Source organism: Phoca vitulina, unplaced genomic scaffold (assembly GCF_004348235.1).
Source record: "Phoca vitulina isolate PV1807 unplaced genomic scaffold, GSC_HSeal_1.0 scaffold25, whole genome shotgun sequence".
In the NCBI taxonomy this organism is placed as follows: Eukaryota; Metazoa; Chordata; class Mammalia; order Carnivora; family Phocidae; genus Phoca; species Phoca vitulina.
The window spans coordinates 4,552,212-4,572,420 of NW_022589728.1; the positions used below are offsets into that span (position 1 = coordinate 4,552,212).

At 35.9% G+C, this 20,209-nt stretch overlaps 1 protein-coding gene across 1 annotated transcript in view; it reads right to left on the reverse strand.

Annotated features, from left to right (window-relative positions):
* Positions 1-6,069: 6,069 nt before the first annotated feature.
* PXDNL (peroxidasin like) overlaps positions 6,070-20,209 on the reverse strand; it is a 453,123-nt gene continuing 438,983 nt past the window's right edge. The window contains exons 22-23 of the mRNA XM_032421891.1: positions 8,141-8,254; positions 6,070-7,413 (exon numbers count right to left, since the gene is read on the reverse strand). Of these exons, the coding sequence (XP_032277782.1) occupies positions 7,282-7,413; positions 8,141-8,254 (246 nt within the window). The 3' untranslated portion in view covers positions 6,070-7,281. The remainder of the gene's footprint in view (positions 7,414-8,140; positions 8,255-20,209) is intronic.

Consider the following 20,209-nt stretch of genomic DNA (forward strand, 5'->3'; position numbering starts at 1 on the left):
GAAGATGTCAATGCTACCTAGAGCGATCTACACATTCAATGCAATCCCCGTCAAAATACCATCAACTTTTTTTTTTAAAGATGTTATTTATTTTTTGACAGAGACACAGCGAGAGAGGGAACACAAGCAGGGGGAGTGGGAGAGGGAGAAGCAGGCTTTCCGCTGAGCAGAGAGCCCGATGCAGGGCTCGATCCCAGGACCCTGGGATAATTACCTAAGCCGAAGGCAGACGCTTAATGATTGAGCCACCCAGGTGCCCCAGTACCATCAACTTTTTTCAATGAAATGGGACAAATAATTCTAAAATTTGTATGGAACCAGAAAAGACGCCGATTAGTCAGAGGAATGTTGAAAAAGAAAAGCAAAGCTGGCCGCATCACAATTCCGGACTTCCAGCTCTATTACAAAGCTGTCATCATCAAGACAGTATGGTACTGGCACAAAAACAGACACATAGATCAATGGAACAGAATAGAGAGCCCAGAAATGGACCCTCAACTCCATGGTCAACTAATCTTCAACAAAGCAGGAAAGAATGTCCAATGGAAAAAAGACAGTCTCTTCAACAAATGGTGTTGGGAAAATTGGACAGCCACTTGCAGAAGAGTGAAACTGGACCATTTCCCTACACCACACACAAAAATAGACTCAAAATGGTTGAAAGACCTCAATGTGAGACAGGAGTCCATCAAAATCGTAAAGGAGAACACAGGCAGCAACTTCTTCGACCTCAGCCACAGCAACTTCTTCCTAGAAACATCGCCAAAGACAAAGAAAAATGAACTATTGGGACTTCATCAAGATAAAAAGCTTTTGCACAGCAAAAGAAACAACAAAACCAAAAGACAACCAACAGAATGGGAGAAGATATCTGCAAATGACATATCAGATAAAGGGCTAGCATCCAAATCTATAAAGATCTTATCAAACTCAACACCCAAAGAACAAATGATCCAATCAAGAAATGGGCAGAAGACATGAACTGACATTTTTCCAAAGAAGACATCCAAATGGCCAACAGACACATGAAAAAGTGCTCAACATCGCTCAGCATCAGGGAAATCCAAATCAAAACCTCAGTGAGGTACCACCTCACACCAGTCAGAATGGCTAAAATTAACACGTCAGGAAACAACAGATGTTGGTGGGGATGTGGAGAAAGGGGAACCCTCCTACACTGTTGGTGGGAATGCAAGCTGGTGCAGCCACTCTGGAAAACAGTATGGAGGTTCCTCAAAAAGTTGAAAATAGAGCTACCATACAATATAGCAATTGCACTACTGGGTATTTACCCCAAAGCTACAAATGTAGGGACCCGAAGGGGTACGTGCACCCCAATGTTTATAGCAGCAATGTCCACAATAGCCAAACTGTAGAAAGAGCCAAGATGTCCATCGACAGATGAATGGATAAAGAAGAGGTGGTATATATATTCAATGGAATATTATGCAGCCATCAAAAGGAATGAGATCTTGCCATTTGCAATGACGTGGATGGAACTGGAGGGTGTTATGCTGAGTGAAATAAGTCAATCAGAGAAAGACATGTATCATATGACCTCACTGATATGAGGAATTCTTAATCTCAGGAAACAAACTGAGGGTTGCTGGAGTGGTGGGGTGTGGGAGAGATGGGGTGGCTGGGTGATAGACATTGGAGAGGGTAGGTGCTATGGTGCGTGCTGTGAATTGTGCAAGACTGTTGAATCACAGATCTGTACCTCTGAAACAAATAATGCAATATATGTTAAGAAAAAAAAAAAGATAGCAGGAGGGGAAGAATATGGGGGTGAAATCGGAGGGGGAGATGAACCATGAGAGACAATGGACTCTGAAAAACAAACTGAGGGTTCTAGAGGGGAGGGGGTGGGAGGACGGGTTAGCCTGGTGATGGGTATTAAAAAGGGCACATTCTGCATGGAGCCCGGGGTGTTATGTACAAACTATGAATCATAGAAGACTACATCAAAAACTAATGATGTAATGTATGGTGATTAACATAACAACAATTTTTTTTTTTTTTAAATCAGTAAAATATGGGCTATCTCCCTTTATCCCTTTTTCTCACATTTTTGTGACATTATGTTTTAGTTTTGTCATGTTCATGTGTGTGCATTTGTGTATGTGTATATATATTGTATATATAGTTTTTAAAATCAGTTTGAGACTCTGGATTTTGTCTGATGAGCAAATAACATTTCTATTTAATATGATTTTAAATATATTTAAATTTGTTACTATTATATTAATTTTTCCATTAACCAAAATTTCAATTTCTTTATTTTCTTACCTTCTTTTGAATTGATCGTATTTTTCTGAATGAAAATTATGTATTTCTATTATTTCAGTCACTACACTTAAATTTTTGAGTTTGTAACTTCTTTATTGGCACAAGCCATGTGTTTTCATTAATTTTGTAGCTTGGGATTTCTACACCTCAATGATCATGTAAATTTAAACTTCACATCTTCACATGGTCTTTAACAATGACCAAACTGGAATGTTCTCCAGAATCATGAGCATACATCCATTTGGGTTCCAGGCCTGTTCCTTCAGCTCAGACTCTAAACTCCTCTCTTCATAGTTACATCCAGTTTGATGTTTTTCCTTTATAAATCGTTTTCTCTTTTTATTTGGGTTTCATTTGCTCTAGACTGAGCTTCCCACACCAACCACATAGTCCCTTGTCCTGCTAGCAAATTATATTGTTTCTTCCACATGCTTTTCCAGAAACAAGATTGCTTAATACTTTCTCTTGTTTAGAGGATTCTAAGTCTCTAAAAATCCAAGTTTTCTTAAAAAAAAAAGATTTTATTTATTTATTTGACAGAGAGAGAGCACAAGCAGGGGCAGAGGGAGAAGGAGAAGCAGGCTCCCCGCTGAGTGGGGAGCCCCATTCAGGACTTGATCCCAGGACCCTGGGATCATGACCTGAGCTGAAGGCAGATGTTTAACTGACTGAGCCACCCAGGCACCCCAATCCAAGTTTTCTTCTAACTAGATTTGGTTCCTACACACCCAAAACATTGTTACCACTTCATGTGGGTAGTTTAGATCAGCTTATTTAGCCTTTATTCAACACCTTTAATCTGACATGGTATTTTCTTTTTAAATTTGAACAATTGGAATCTCTACCAATTCAAAATTCACTAGAATTCTCATTCTAGCTCCTCCTAACCTGGGCATGCCATTCTATATAAGACCTAGGTCTATGTTCTTCGCACAACACCAAATGCCTTCTCGTATGTTGGTCAATCAGATACTCTCTTGGTGAATGACTCTTTGAAAATGTTCTTAAGTAATTCTTCTACAGGAGACAAAAGTTTAGAATGATTTGAATGAAGCTTCTTACCTTTTAGAGGAAATAGTTTTGTTCTTTAAAAAAATGACACCATGAATTAGTGTTGTTTATCATATTCATATATTATACTAATGTACATTGTATGTATTTTAAGTAGTTAGCAAGTAATTTTTATTAAATAATGTGATAGAAACAATTTATTTTAAAATTTTAAGTCAGAGATCCTTTCTTAATTACCTCCCTTTATTCCTAGGGACACCTGGGTAGCTCAGTCAGTTAAGCGTCCAACACTTGATCTCAGCTCAGGTCTTGATCTCAGGGTTGTGAGTTCAAGTCCTCCATTGGGCTCTATGCTGGGTGTAGAGCCTATTAAAAAAAAATGATCTTCATTTATTCCTAATATTTTAGGATATATTAACATACATGGAATTAAGAATATTCTCCAGAAAGAAAAAAACATTTTCCAGAGTCCATTGACCAAAATATGGATGATGGATAACTAAATAAATGATGAATAAACAATTAGATAGTACATACCCTTTCCAAAGATAAAAATGCAATTTAAAATTTTTTACATCGGATTATTCTCATACACACAAATTCCAAATGTGTACCAACATTTAGGTGCAAGATATAAGAAAAGATAATACTATTTTAACTTTATTTACACATAATACATATTATATATAGATGTCTATAATATTGTTGTGTATATTATATATATATATATATATATATATATATATATATATATATATATATGAGCCAGAGCCTTAGAGTTGAACCATTTTTGTTAATAATTAAGTTTAAAGAAATTCTCCTCTCTTGTTTCACAAAGTATGTTTAGAACACAAAATGAGCTTCATAATTTCAGGAAATATTATATATTCTGTCTCTCTAGTTTATGTTTGAGATGCAAATTTAAATGATTCATTTCTGATGCTTGAAACAAAAGCAAGCAAATTATCTAATACAAGGACTAAAAACATAGCATATGCAGTTATATTTAAGGTACAGATTTTAGCACTACTTATATTTAGTACACCATCCCTTATTTTGTATATTCATGAGGAACAAAAAAGTTTACATTGTTTTTTACAAACTCTACCATGCCAATAAATGTTGAGGACACTCACCTAAATATGGCTTTTAATAAAGCACATCTTTCCTAAACTGGAATATAGGATTTCTGTGTGAGATATCCATGAACTCAATTTAACTTACTAATAAACTATATTTTATTTGCAAATGAAAATGCATTAAGCATGACATTGGGCAATGGGATATTTGTAGTAATTACAGTTCAGTAAATCTATTTTAACATCATTTCACAATTAAACAAACAAAAAAATCCTTACCAAAATTCCCAACAAATTTTCCTACCTCTGCCCCCATAACATACAGATCTAGAAAATAAACAGGTCAACATAAAAACTCTGTCTTAAACATTGTTATTTGCCTTCTGTGAGCATTAAAGACTATTTGTCAGGTAAATGCTCTATTTTTAATCTCCAGTCTCAAATAAAAGCTGTCTATATCCCTTCAACTACATGTCATGCAGCTCTGTGTGCAGTGTGGCCACTTATGTATAGGAGGTACAAAGGAGACATTAAAGAGCCCTTGAAAGAAAGGAGCTATTTTTCTACCTTTTCACATAATCATACATCCTGGCTAAAAATCTTTGCTTTTCTTTAGCAGACGAAATCAGGAAAAGAGTGAGCCCAAGAATGCTTTCATCTTCTTTGTGTATACCTCCTCATGGATACTTCCTTTGCCCCAGATCAGAAAAGTGTCACATGTAAAAAACATTAAATTTTACCTCAAGCAAATTTCATGGCAGAATATAATATATCAAATATTGTTAACAAATACATTTGGATTTTCAATGTTTTAAGGTTCTTTGGAATAAACAAAATCACTAAGGAAGAAACATCATCATATTTGTGTTGCATAGAAACTGTATAGAGGAATACACACACACACAGACACACACATACAAACTGAAAATAACATTCACCTTTGGACTGCAGAAATGGAATACAAAGGTTTATATATCCTTGGGAAATACTTGAAATTTTTATTATGCACAATATTACTTTCAAAAATGAAACATTTTTAAAAACACAGTCAAATAAATGAAATACAAGTAAAATGAATAAAGCAAAAAGTAATCTGTATGATGATATTATAACCATATTTGTAAAGGTTACTGAATTTTCAAATTGTCAGTTGACAGACAAGTTTTTAAATCCCCATGTTCCATTTTAAATGATAATTTTATTCTGTTATTTTGATATTTGCTTATGTTTAACAAGCCAAACATACTGACCAGGTGGCATCCAAATTAAAATGTGGTTATGTATAAAAAATCATATGAGATATCATACAGGTCTTGCTTAAACTTTAATAAAATGATAAAATGGCAAATGAACATGATGAGAAACCTAAACTATTACATGTGTTATTGTAATTTGCAATATGTTTACTGTAGCTTCAGAGGAACTAATTATACTTCCATGAGGTTTAGCTTCATTTCACTTTGTTGGGTTTTGAAAGGCCAACAAATGTCAAGCTTTTGGGACTTGTTACATTTTGTCTTTCAAAATGAAATATAATTAGAAATTATTTTGGACTTAAAAATGCAACAAACATCAAACTTTTAGGACATATAGTTTTGTCCTTAAACTTTTTAGTAAAAAATTATTTTGTATCTTGGGAGGAAATCACCAATACGTTTTTAAAATAATGACCTGTATTATCAAACTCTGAAAACATCTTTCCTCACTCATAATATTAAAACCATGAAAATATTTTCACTACAATGAATACTGTATTTTACATAATACTTCTAAATATTGGGAGATTTTGTGCCTGGTGATAAATGTTTATTTTGTAATTGGAAAACAGTAGAGTTATCACCCTGAGAGCCCCTCTGGGCAGGACACTACATGAAGTCTCTCCTCAAAAGTCCTGGAACAAAGAATTTCTTAAACAAATCTACCAACAACTGCAACCAACCCCAAATACTGTGGCTGCACCATAGTTTAAAAGAATTTATTAAGTGAAACTCACCTAATTTACTAAATATTCAATTCTGAATATAGCTAACCTATTGTCTATTGGATTGTATTTTAAATGCTATAACAGAGTGCCAAAATTAGAAGAAACCTCATAGCAACACCTTTTGTTAAAGTCAAAAACATTTCCAATTTTTCTGATAGTAAACTCAGCTTGTTCCTGAATTGTTCAGACTTGATAAATTTCAATTTCGACATCTCACTGGTGATAATAATGACAAGTGATGGAAAGGTAGAGATTGAGCAAGGCTCCTTTGAAGGATCTTCCCCTCATAGTGTTTGTATTTTCTAGCCAAATGTAAAAATGGCAAGCTCCTCCAAATAATGATACCTTCACTCACTTTTCCCTAATGTTCTAGAAGTTAGAGCCTACTGATGGTTAAGGTAAGTGCCTTTCCAGAAATATTTGGCCATTATCTAAGTTCTAGATGTGAGAGACGGAGTGAGGGAAGCAGCATGTATTACATGTGCCAAAGTTATCACAGATCTTTCCAGATGTTTTCTCTGAGTGCAAAACCCATTCTCTCAAAATTCCTGGAGATCATATAATCTCTCTGAATTTTGAAATAAGAGATTTTCCACAATACTCAGATTTTTAAAAAAATATTGCATGAAATTATTTTTATTTCCCTGTACAGTATGTAAAACTGGTAGCTTACAATAAGAAATATTTCTCACAATAAAGTAATCCCTATCTTCTTTATAGACATTAATTTTGCATTACTTCAAGGTATGTTAGAAAATGAAAAGACGCAAGATCATCAGTATGTTGAAGGGTTAAATGAGCTAATTTGTTTTAGATCAGTGATTTCTGTGCCAGGAGTGTGACCGCAGGTTAAATAAAAGTGCCTGACTGCCTTTTCCTGAGAAATTCCCCATTCAGGGCTCAAGAGCAGTAAATTGCTTAGCGGTTCTCTGGGGAATCAGCTGGCATTCCCGGGTCTCTGCAAACTGGACAGCAGGTTCCTTTCACCAATTCAAGACTGGGACATGGAGCCGGAGGACAAGTCTCCACCATACAGGTGACCTGGCCACTCTGAAAGGCAACATTCAAAGATTATTCCCATGTTTCTTATAGTGGAATTACCTTTTTAAAAGTTTCTTATAATATGTAATCTGATTGGCTGACTATCTCAATATAATAAAAATTACCCATGGTATGAGCTAATTTATACATGTAGTTCCTATCAATGCTTTATTTCTACATTTGCATCATGTAAAAGCAAGGCTGGAAGTACTGGCCTATAAAATGTTACCTCCCAAACCGGAGGGCCTGAAGTGTGGAGAGAGGCAGGAGTGATTGGTATCAGCTCTGTCCAAAAAACAAACTAAAGACTGAGCTTTTTTCTTTTGGGGGGTACCATGATAACATTTTTTAATATTTACCAAATGCTTTCAGGCAACTTTTGTAGTGAGCCTGACTGGAGAATAAGGAGATGAATTCAAGTCCCATTTCTGCCTCTATTTGTGTAATCTTGGGCGAAGCTCATTAAACATCCCGAGTGTCAGCTCTCTCAGTTATTAGTGAAAATGTGAAAAGCCCCATGGTATTTGGCAAGTGTTCATGAGATAGTGGCATATTTATATCAATAATCAGAAACCTCAAAATCTCACATCAATATCTTGACCTTAAAAAATATGCCTAGAATCTGTTCACAAAAAGAACATTTTTCTCTCTTGAATTTTTCAGGTTTGTCTCAACTGGCAGGCTAGCAGAAGTAAAACAGGAGGATGAAGATGGAAAAACTTCTAGCAACACATACCTTACACATACAGCTAATGCAGTCTTCTTTCATCCAGTGTTCATTGTCTTTTCTTCGAATCCCTTTATCATCTGTGCATCCCACCTGCCTGAGGCGTGCCTCCAGCTTGTTTATCTAAAAAAGGAGGTGAAGGAAAGGAATGTGGGAATTGAAATAGTACCAACCAAGCAGATAACTAACATAGTTTGATGAAATGCTCTATTCTGTAAGCACACACCTAGAGAGCAAAAGAAACTTCAAAGCCAACATAATTTTTCTTAACTTTTTTTTACCCAAAACTTAATGAATCCAAGTTATCCAGTGTCTAAGCTAATAAATAGTTCCCTATATGTGACAAAATATTGAATATGGATCTAATATCTGAAATAGGTAAGTTTTAAAAGAATGGAATTAAAACCAAATGAGTAGAGTTATATATTTTTTAAAATCTTAATAGATATTAACATTAATTCAACAAACCTATATTTTACTTAATCTTTGTACTTAGGTTTTCATAAACAGCATTCCCTAAACAAATGTTTATTAGACTTCAAAGATAAAGCAAGCAATCCAAGGTCTCAAGGAGCTTAAGACTTAGTGGAATGACAGATCAATAAATCACAGTGTTAAGCCAATTGGATAATGATGGTATATCAGAAGCAGAAGGAGAGCAGAAGACAAGTTTCTCTTGGTTCTGCCTCAGGAAGTAAGGGAGACCTCACATGGGAAAAAGCATTTGAACTGTAAGTAGACATAACAAAATCATTCAGAAGAACAAGCAGGGGAAAAGGCATTTCAGACAAAAGGGAAAAAGTTTGGCCAAAGCATGGGCACCACAAACAGGTCAGTATCTCAGGAACATAAACTGCTGTGGAGGGTAAAAGGCACAGGGGGAGTGTTGGTGGGAATCAAGGCAGCAAAGAAAATTAGGACCTTAACAGTCTTATAAGTTCATTTAGATATTATAGTCTCTAGACAATGGGGAAAAAATTGCAGTGATCACATAATGGCAATATGAAGACAGACTAGTGAAAGCAGAGAAACTTCAAGAAGATCCACATGGGCTCAGCTGAGAAAGGAAGAAGTGAGAGTCAGGAAGAGCCATTGAGCAGGTAGAGGTGTTTGGTTGGATTGAGGGTAGGGGAGAAAGAAGAATGCAAGATGACTGCAAAGGTCCAGGTTTCATAAGGTGCATGAAGGATGGTGACATTCAGTAAGATACATTCTAGAGAATGCATTATAAAAGAGTAATGATCCATAGAGAAATTAAAGATACTGAATTGAGAGGAATTTTAGAAAGGATGAAAATATGCAGTTTTACAAAAGAAAAAGCTAAGTCCAAGAGCACTGAATGACTTATGAAGGTTGCAGCTGCAATGCTATGAGCTGAACCATATCCCCCGAAAGTCATATGTTGAAGCTCCAACCCCCAATACCTCAGAATGTGACTGTGTTTGGAGATAAAGTCCTTAAAGAAGTAATTAACTTAAAATGTGGTCATAGAGATGGGACTTAATCCAGTGTGACTCTGTCCTTATGAGAAGTGGAGATTAGAGTCCAGACACAGTGGGAAGTCTGTGTGAAGATACGAACCAAGGAGAGAGACCTCAGGAGAAACCAACCCTGTCAACACCTTGATCCGGGAATTCCAGCTTCCAGAACTGTGAGAAATTAATTTCTGTTGTAAAGCCACCTAGCCTGTGGTATTTGTTATAGCTATGCTAGCAAATGAATATATGCATCATTAGGACTAGATCGCATATTTTCAAAAGAAATTTCTAATGTATATCTAAGAATCATTATGCTTTTATCCTCTAGTGAATGTTCCTTTCAGATTCTCTGAACTCTGTTATTTGGTTGGAAATGGTAAAATAATTTCAAATACTTGACCATGATTACTTGTATGTGACAGAAATTACTGTGCCCAAGAAAATTTTGGAGACAAACAATAGACCAGACTGGATGCCTTAAAGACCATAAAAGCAATGATTTATTTTTAAATGGTTACTGAGCACCTGCTATTTGTCACCTAGTCCTAGGGGAGACTACAATGATAAATACTCCTGGGTTTCTATTCTTAAGGGGTCTGCAATGTGGTAGGGAAGAGTGAATTTCTGTAAAAAATAAATATGATACAAGTCCAGATGTTGTGTGCTAAAAGAGTATATACACAATGAGATGGGATTTCAAGGAAAAACGGTTATTTTTTTATTTTTTATTATGTTAATCACCATACATTACATCATTAGTTTTTGATATAGTGTTCCATGATTCATTGTTTGCGTATAACACCCAGTGCTCCATTCAGTACGTGCCCTCTTTAACACGGATTATTTTTAGAAAAATGGAGCAGAAAATGGAATAATCAGGGAAGAATTTATAATTTAAATGGAACTTGTGTTAGGCCTTGAATAAAGATAGCATTTGGTCATGGTAGTATTTGTAGTACATTTCAGCGGAAGGGAAAGTGTGTGAAGGAAGCTAATAAGAGGGGAGGGTGAACAGTGAGTATGTAAGTTGGGCAAAAACAAGGGGCACCTGGGTGGCTTGGTCGGTTAAGAGTCTGCTTTCAGCTTAGGTCATGATCCCAGGGTCCTGGGATTGAGCCCCGCATTGGGCTTCCTGCTCAGCGGGGAGCCTGCTTCTCCCTCTCCAGCTCCCCCTGCTTGTGCTTTCTCTCTCTGTGACAAAATAAATAAAATCTTTAAAAAAAAGAACATGAAACATGTGAAAAAGGTTATTTGGAAATTAGATAAAAAGATGGGCTAGATAAGATACCTAGGAATAAATCTAACCAAAGAGGAAAAGGATCTGTACTCAGAAAGCTATAGAATACTCATGAAAGAAATTGAGGAAGAGACAAAGAAATAGAAAATGTTCCATGAAAGAATAAACATTGTTAAAATGTCTATGCTACCCAGAGCAATCTATACCTTCAATGCCATCCCGATCAAAATTCCAATGGCATTTTTCAAAGTGCTGGAACAAAAAACCCTAAAATTTGTATGGAACCAGAAAAGACCCCAAATCACCAAGGAAATGTTGAAAAGAAAAACAAAGCTGGGGGCATCCCGTTGCCCGATTTCAAGCTATATTACAAAGCTGTGATCACCAAGACAGCATGGTACTGGCACAAAAACAGACATATAGACCAATGGAACAGAATGGAGAACCCAGATATGGACCCTCAACTCTATGGTCAAATAATCTTCAACAAAGCAGGAAAAAAAGACAGTCTCTTCAATAAATGGTGCTGGGAAAATTGGACAGCCACATGCAGAAGAATGAAACTTGACCATTCTCTAACACCATTCACAAAGATAAACTCAAAATGGATGAAAGACCTCAATGTGAGACAGGAATCCATCAAAATCCTAGAGGAGAACATAGGCAGTAACCTCTTTGACATCGCCCACAGCAACTTCTTTCAAGATACATCTCCAAAAGCTAGTGAAACAAAAGCAAAAATGAACTTTTGGGACTTCATCAAGATAAAAAGCTTCTGCACAGCAAAGGAAATGGTCCACCAAACAAAGAGGCAACCCACAGAATGGGAGAAGATATTTGCAAGTGACACTACAGAAAAAGGGCTGGTATCCAAGATCTATAAAGAACTTCTCAAACTCAACACCCAAAAAACAAATAATCAAGTCAAAAAGTGGGCAGAAGATATGAAAAGACACTTCTCTGAAGAAGACATACAAATGGCTAACAGACACATGAAAAAATGTTCATCATTAGCCATCAGGGAAATCCAAATCAAAACCACATTGAGATACCACCTTACACCAGTTAGAATGGCAAAAACGGGCAGGGAGAGAAACAACAAATGTTGGAGAGGTTGTGGAGAAAGGGGAACCCTCTTACACTGTTGATGGGAATGCAAGTTGGTACAGCCACTTTGGAAAACAATGTGGAGGTTCCTCAAAAATCTAAAAATAGAGCTACCCTATGACCCAGCAATTGCACTCCTGGGTATTTACCCCAAAGACATAGATGTAGTGAAAAGAAGGGCCATATGCACCCCAATGTTCATAGTAGCAATGTCCAAAATAGCCAAACTGTGGAAAGAGCCGAGATGCCCTTCAACAGATGAATGGATAAAGAAGATGTGGTCCATATATACAGTGGAATATTACTCAGCCATCAGAAAGGATGAATACCCAACTTTTACATCAACATGGATGGGACTGGAGGAGATTATGCTAAGTGAAATAAGTCAAGCAGAGAAAGTCAATTATCATATGGTTTCACTTATTTGTGGAACATAAGGAATAGCATGGAGGACATTAGGAGAAGGAAGGGAAAAATGTGGGGGAAGGAATTGGAGGGAGAGATGAACCATGAGAGACTATGGACTCTGAGAAACGAACAGGGTTTTAGAGGGGAGGAGGGTGGGGGGATGGGTTAGCCTGGTGATGGGTATTAAGGAGGGCACGTACTGCATGGAGCACTGGGTGTTATACGAAAACAATGGATTGTGGGTCACCACATCAAAAACCAATGATGTATAGTATGGTGACTAACATAACACAATAAAATAAATAAATAAATAAATAAATAAATAAATAAATAAATAAATACAAAAAAAAAGAAAGAAAGAAAGAAAATGTTCCATGAAAGAAATTGAGGAAGACACAAAGAAATGGAAAAACGTTCCATGCTCATGGATTGGAAGAACAAATATTGTGAAGATGTCAATGCTCCCTAGAGCAATCTACACATTTAATGCAATCTGAATCAAAAGAATTGGAACAAATAATCCTAAAATTTGCATGGAACCAGAAAAGACCCTGAATAGCCAGAGGAATGTTGAAAAAGAAAAGCCAAGCTGGTGGCATCACAATTCCGGACTTCAAGCTCTACTACAAAGCTGTCATCATCAAGACAGTATGGTACTGGCACAAAATCAGACACATAGATCAATAGAACAGAATAGAGAGCCCAGAAATGGACCCTCAACTCTATGGTCAACTACTCTTTGTCAAAGCAGGAAAGAATGTCCAATGGCAAAAAGACAGTCTATTCAACAAATGGTGTTGGGAAAATTGGACAGCCTTATGCAGAAGAATGAAACTGGACCATTTCCTTATACCACACACAAAAATAGACTCAAAATGGACGAAAGACCTAAATGTGAGATAGGAATCCATCAAAATCCTTGAAGAGAACACAGACAGCAACCTCTTCAGCCTCAGCCACAGCAACTTCTTCCTAGAAACATCCACCAAAGGCAAGGGAAGCAAGGACCAAAATGATTTATTGGGACTTCAAGATAAAAAGCTTTTGCACAGCAAAGGAAACAGTCAACAATACCAAAAGACAACTGATAGAATGGGAGAAGATATTTGCAAATGACATATCAGATAAAGGGCTAGTATCCAAAATCTATAAAAAAACTTATCAAACTCAACAACCAAAGAACAAATGATCCAATCAAGAAATGGGCAGAAGACATGAACAGACATTTCTGCAAAGAAGACATCCAAATGGCCAACAGAAACATGAAAAAGTCCTCCACATCACTCAGCATCAGGGAAATCCAAATCAAAACCTCAATGGGATACCACCTCACACCAGTCAGAACAGCTAAAATTAACTAGTCAGGAAATGACAGATGTTGGCGAGGATGCAGAGAAAGGGGAACCCTCCTATGCTGTTGGTGGGAATGCAAGCTGGTGTAGCCACTCTGCAAAACAATATGGAGCTTCCTCAAAAATTTGAAAATAGAGCTACCCTACAACCCAGCAATTGCACTACTGGGTATTTACCCCAAAGATAAAAATGTAGTGATCTGAAGGGGCACATGTGCCCCAATGTTTATAGCTACAATGTCCACAATAGCCAAATTATGGAAAGAGCCTAGATGTCCATCAATGGATGAATGGATAAAGAAGATGTGGTATATATACAATGGAATATAATGCAGCTATCAAAAATGAAATCTTGCCATTTACAATGACGTGGATGGAACTAGAGGGTATTATGCTAAGCAAAATAAGTCAATCAGAGAAAGACAAGTATCATATGATCTCACTGATATGAGGAATTTGAGAAACAAGACAGAAGATCATAGGGGAAAGGAAGGAAAAATGAAACAAGATGAAACCAGAAAGGGAGACAAACCATAAGAGACTCTTAATCTCAGGAAACAAAGTGAGGGTTGCTGGAGGGAGGGGGTGGGAGGGATGGGGTGTCTGGGTGATGGACACTGGGGAAGGTATGTACTATGGTGAGTGCTGTGAATTCTGTAAGACTGATGAATCACAGACTGTACCCCTGAAACAAATGATACATTTATGTTAATAAAAAATTTTAAAAAATAAAATAAATTAAATTAAAGCCTTAAAAAAAAAAAAAAAGATGGGTTAGGACTACATGTTCCAGAGCCAAGAATACCCATGAACTTGGAATTCATTGAGGATACAAAGTCTTGGTGTAAAAATAAATAAATAAATAAATAAATAAATAAATAAATAAATCTGTGTATAATGTTTTACTACATTTGTGTTGAAGTAGGACAATAGGATGGGCCTTTGGGGTAATTTAGTATTACAATGCCTACACTTGGGATGTGACATCCATTGTTCCTTAATTTATTCATTACCCAATAGGAGTCTTAAATATCCAATATATGCCAGGTAAACACTGATGAACTAAAAGACTAAATCTCTGGCTTTTTCTAAGTAGTGATAATGGAGATGATGGTAAGATAAATTAAAAATTATGGTGGAGGCAGGAATGATAGGGTTTTACAATGACTAGATGTGAACTGAGTTAGTCATTGCCTGAGCAGGGTCATGGGTGTGAAAGATGAAAATCATAAAATTCTGTAGAAATATTAGTGATTATGGCCTAGAAGAGTAAAACAAACAAACAAACAAAAAAACAAAAACACTTTTATTTCTAAAAATACTGAGAACATGTAAAACATTAGTGAAGTTGAATAAGTTCCAAAAATAAAAAAGAGTAGAGGCAATTCTAAGATATAGAAAAGATATTTAGGTGGTAACTTCTGTCCTCAAGGAGAAAAGTATAGAAAAGCAAACTAGACAAATGACAGCAACACATCTATTGTAAACTTCAGGCACTTAGAGCAATAATATATTTTCAAATGACAAAGAAACTTTTTAAGGGAAATAGTCTGAGAACTGTCTATGTACCATAAATGTAAGAGATAAAATGCATGATGAAATTTTGTTATGGAGTTAATCACAAAGTCTTGAGAATAAGAGGCACTTTGGTGGGGAGTCAGAGAACATGCTGGACGATAACTTTCCTTTCCCTGTTTTCCCATGTACTTATTGCTAGTATACAGAAGTACAATTTATTTTTGTATGTTTATCTTGTGTATCTTCTATCCTGTGATGTTGATGAACTTGCTTATTAATTCTAAGAGTTGTTTAATAGAGTCCTTGCAATTTTCTAAGAGATAACTATATCATCTGAAAATAGTTTTCTTTTTTCCTTTCCAATCTGAAGACATTTTCCTTTTCTTGCCCTATTGCATCAGGAAGAACTTTCAGCACTCTGTTTAATAAGAATGGTGAGAATGGACATCCTTACTTTATTGGCAATAGTAGGAGGAAAGCAATCAACCATTCACCATTTAGCCTATTAATACAGCAGGTTACATTAATTAATTGATTTTGGAGCATTAAACCAGCCTTGAATTCCTCAAGTAAACCCCACTTAATTATGTTGTATAATTCTTTTTATGTATTGCTATATTCTCTTTGCTAATATTTTGTTAAAAGTTGTTGCATCCATATTCATGAGGGATATTGGTATGTGGTTTTCTTCTTTTGCACTGTTTTTGTCTAGTTTCCATATTATATTAATACTATCTTCAAAAATGAATTGAGAGACTATGGACTCTGAGAAACAAACTGCGGGTTCTAGAGGGGAGGGCGGTGGGGGATGGGTTAGCCTGGTGATGTGTATTAAAGAGGGCACGTACTGCATGGAGCACTGGGTGTTATACGCAAACAGTGAATCATGAAACACTACATCAAAAACTAATGATGTAATGTATGGTGATGAACATAACACAATAATAAAAAAAAAAAACTAATGATGTAATGTATGGTGATGAACATAATAATAAAAAAAACTAATGATGTAATGTATGGTGATTAGCATAACATAATAAAAAAAAAAGAGTGGGGGTCTAGAGTTTTGAGGGCCTGCTTCTTATTGGTGAATTTAAAACATAAGAGCAGAAATTTAAAATACAAAGAAAAGACAAGTTGCCCACGTGGTCTATTACAGAAATCAACCAAGATGTTTATTTATTTTTTTTTAATCAGAGAATTTATGGTCTTTCTTTTTCCAAAAATATATGTACTGAATAGCCATATTCCTTACATAACTGAAGACATATCTCTGTATGCTATTTTTTTCCTATTTCTCTCATTCATGCCCTTCAAAACAAAACAAAACAAACATGAAATCAAAGAAACCTCTGTGGGGAGAGGTGGCTTAGCTGTTTATCTGGTGGTGTAGTTGGCAATGTATTTATTCAAGGTAGCCTATGCCTCTTTGAAACTGATGCCTCAACAAAGTTTAAGTCAGGCACTTGCATTACAACAAACAAACAAAACACAGAAAACAAACAACTGTCAGCGCTTATATTCCAGCCCCTCTACCTCCCATGGAAACAGTAAATTCTCTCTCTAGTGAAAAGATTTTCAGAAAATCTACTCTTGAGAGCAGTCTTTACTATGCATTATCTATGTGACACTGCAAGTGATTTCCCTACTGCTGTTAATAAAATGAAAGAAAAAAAAATGAATTGAAAGTATTCTCTCCTCTGCTATTATGGGAAAATTTCTGTGAATTTTTCTTTAAATATTTGGTAGACTTCTGCACATTTGAAGCCATCTGCATATGGGGATTTGGGGAGGAGATTTTTTTTAATTAATAATTCAATTCCCTTGACAGCTTTAAAGCTATTCAAGTTATCTATTTTTATATTGGGTGAATCATGGTAGTTTGTGTTTTTCAAGGAGTTGATCTAAGTTGTCAAATTTAGATGTGACGATTTTTCCTTCTTTCTTTTTGCCATGAGTTTATTTAGGTGTTACTTTTCCATGTTCTTGAGGTAGAAACTTTGAGTATTGATTTGAAAGACATTCCCTCTTTTCTATTGTATTAGGGGCTATAAATCTCCCTCTCTGTGCTGCTTTATGCTAATTTATGTTTCATTTTCATTCAGTTCAATGTATTTTTTTATTCCCCTTGAGACTTCCTCTTTGACTCATCAACTCTTCAAAAGTACATTGTTTCCTTTCCAAATATTTGGTCATTGTCATGTTGTCTTTCTCTTATTTCTAGTTTTGTTGTGTTGGGTTCAGAAAGCATGCTCTGCATAACTTGAATTCTTTTAAATTTATTAAGGTTTCTGTTATGACCCAGAATAAAGTCTATCTTGGTACTAGAAGTAGGCACTTGAATCAAGGGAGTGTTCTGTTATTGTTAGATTGAGTGTGCTGTATAAATACGTCAGTTAGATTCTATTGTTTGTAGTCATTTTTGCATTCTTCTAAATCTTGCTGACTTTTCTTTTTAGATATTTTCTGTACTGCTGAGATAGGGATGTTGAAGTTTTGACTAAATAGTTTTGACTATTTCTCTTTTCAGTTTTATTAGTTTTTGCTTCATATATTTCAAATATTTTGCAGTTCTCTTGGTTAGTGCATGTATATATAAGATTTGTCTTCTTTGTGGTTGGTTCTTTTATCATTGTATAATTGTCTTGGTAATCCTTCCTCTGAAATCTATTGTATCCGAAATTAACTTAGCCACTCCTGCTTTATTTTAATTAATTTTTGCATAATATATATTTTTCCACCATTTCAATTTCAACCTTCCTATATTGTTATATTTGAAGTCAGTTTCTTATAGACAGCATAAAATATAGGTTATGCTTTTTTAAACAGTTTGTTAATATCTGTCTTTTAATTGGTATATTTAGAACATTTACATTTAATATGATTAGATATGTTAGAGCTTAAATATACAATTTATTCTTTGTTTACCATTTGTTCTTTCTGTTTTTCACTTTTCTGTGTTCTATTTCTTGATTTCCTGATGGCTGCTTTAAAATCCCTGTCACATAATTGTAATATCTCTATCACTTTAGTGTTGGAATCCACGGTCTTTTTTTTTTTTTTTTTTCTCCATTTCAGATTTTCCTGGCTCTTGGCATAATGAATAATTTTCTATTTAAATAAGGACACATTGAGTGTTATGGTATGAGAATTTGGATGTTATTAAACCTTCTGTTGTAGGTGTTTTCCTCTGAAACTGCTCTAGCAGAAGAAGGGCACCACACTGTTGCTGCCATGTGGAAGTAGGAGTCTGTGTCCCCCACTTGGCCTCTGTCAATGCCCAAGGAAGTTCTCTTCATTAATCCTATATGGAGTTGAAAGTCCTGGCTCCCTGTTGGGCCTCCACTTATATTTCCTTAGCTGGGAGAGGTAGGTACATTCTTTACTGCTCTGCACATGGCCTCCACTGACCATGGGGGGATGGAGGGGAAAGGGTGATTTCATTACCAGTGGGAAGTAGTGGAAGTCCTAACTCTCCATTGGGCCTCTTCTGACACCACCCCAGTAGGGAAGGAGAGTGGTGCTTCATTATTGTTAGGTCAGAGTGAAAGTCAAAACTCCCCACAGGTCTCTTACTGCTTTTGACTGTGATCACTTAAAAAAGAAGAAAATCCTGGTTTCCTGTTTGGCCTTTTATGACAATAGCTTCATGGGGGGAGTTATGATGCCTAATTAAAGGCTGGAGTGGGTGGAAGTCTGGGCTCCTCATTCAGAGCTTGCTAGCATTGGTGGCAGTGGGGCCAAAGTTTTGTCTATGTTGTTTGGCTGGGGAAGGATGGTTATTGTCTAAAAGTTTTCTCTATCACTAGGCTGCCTGTTTCTTAGTCTTTTGCCTAGAGAGAGTAAGGTTTCATTCAGCCTTTTTTCCCTCTCTACCTGATGTCATTTCAGAGTTGCCAAGCTAGCTACTCAGCTCCAAACTGGGTTGCATGAGGAAAAAACAAAAATACCTAAAACCACGAAACAAAAACATGTTGTTCCTTGGGCCCCAAGGTCACTTCTTTCTTCTCTTCACCATTCTGAGTCTTCTTATGTTTGTTTATATACGATGTTTAAGGTTTTTAGTTGTACATTGCAAGGAATAGGCAAAAGCACATCTACTCTATTTTCCCAGAAGTAAAACTTTTATCATATACAGTTATGTAAAATTTTGACTTAAATGACTCCAAAATTATTGTTCTATATAATTTATTAACTTGCTCTGCAAAGTTAATAACTTAGTCAAAAGCTTAGCCACCCCATATCACTGCATTCTCCCCAAAGTAGCTGTTTAATCATAGCAGACAATATTGATAACAATATTGTCATTGTTGAGATGCCTACTAGTAGGATCCGTACTTTCATATTTCCTTTCATGTGTTGAGTGGTGACCCCCAAAATTTTGTAACTCAACGCCTTAATCCCCAGTACCTCACAATGTGATCTTATTTGGAAATAGGGGCATCGCAGATGTAATTAGTTAAGATGAAGTTATGCCAGAGTAGGCTGGGCTCCTATTCCTGTATGAATGGTAGCCTCATAAAAAGGGTGAAATTTAGACACAGACATGCACACAGGGAAAATACCATGTGAACATGAAGGCAGATATTTATTAGACAAGGAATACCAAAGGTTGCCAGCAAACCACCAGAAGTTAGGAGAAACACATAGAACAGATTCTCCCTTATCACCTTCAGAAGGAATCAACCCTGATAACACCCTTATCATGGACTTCCGGCCTCCAGAATTATGTCAATACATTTCTGTTGTTTAAGCTGTCCAGTTGTGTTTTTTGTTATAGCAGCCCTAGCAGACTAATGCAGTTCTCATTAGAGACTTTCCAGATACATTCTTTTACAGGTTTTTGTTTTTGTTTTTTTCCTTTTAAGTAAAAGAAGTATTCTGGAGATTTGAATTTATAAATCTTTTCTCACTTAAGAATATCTAACACCTAAAGGAAACTTAGAGATCCAATCATAAAAGTAAATGACCTAAGAAC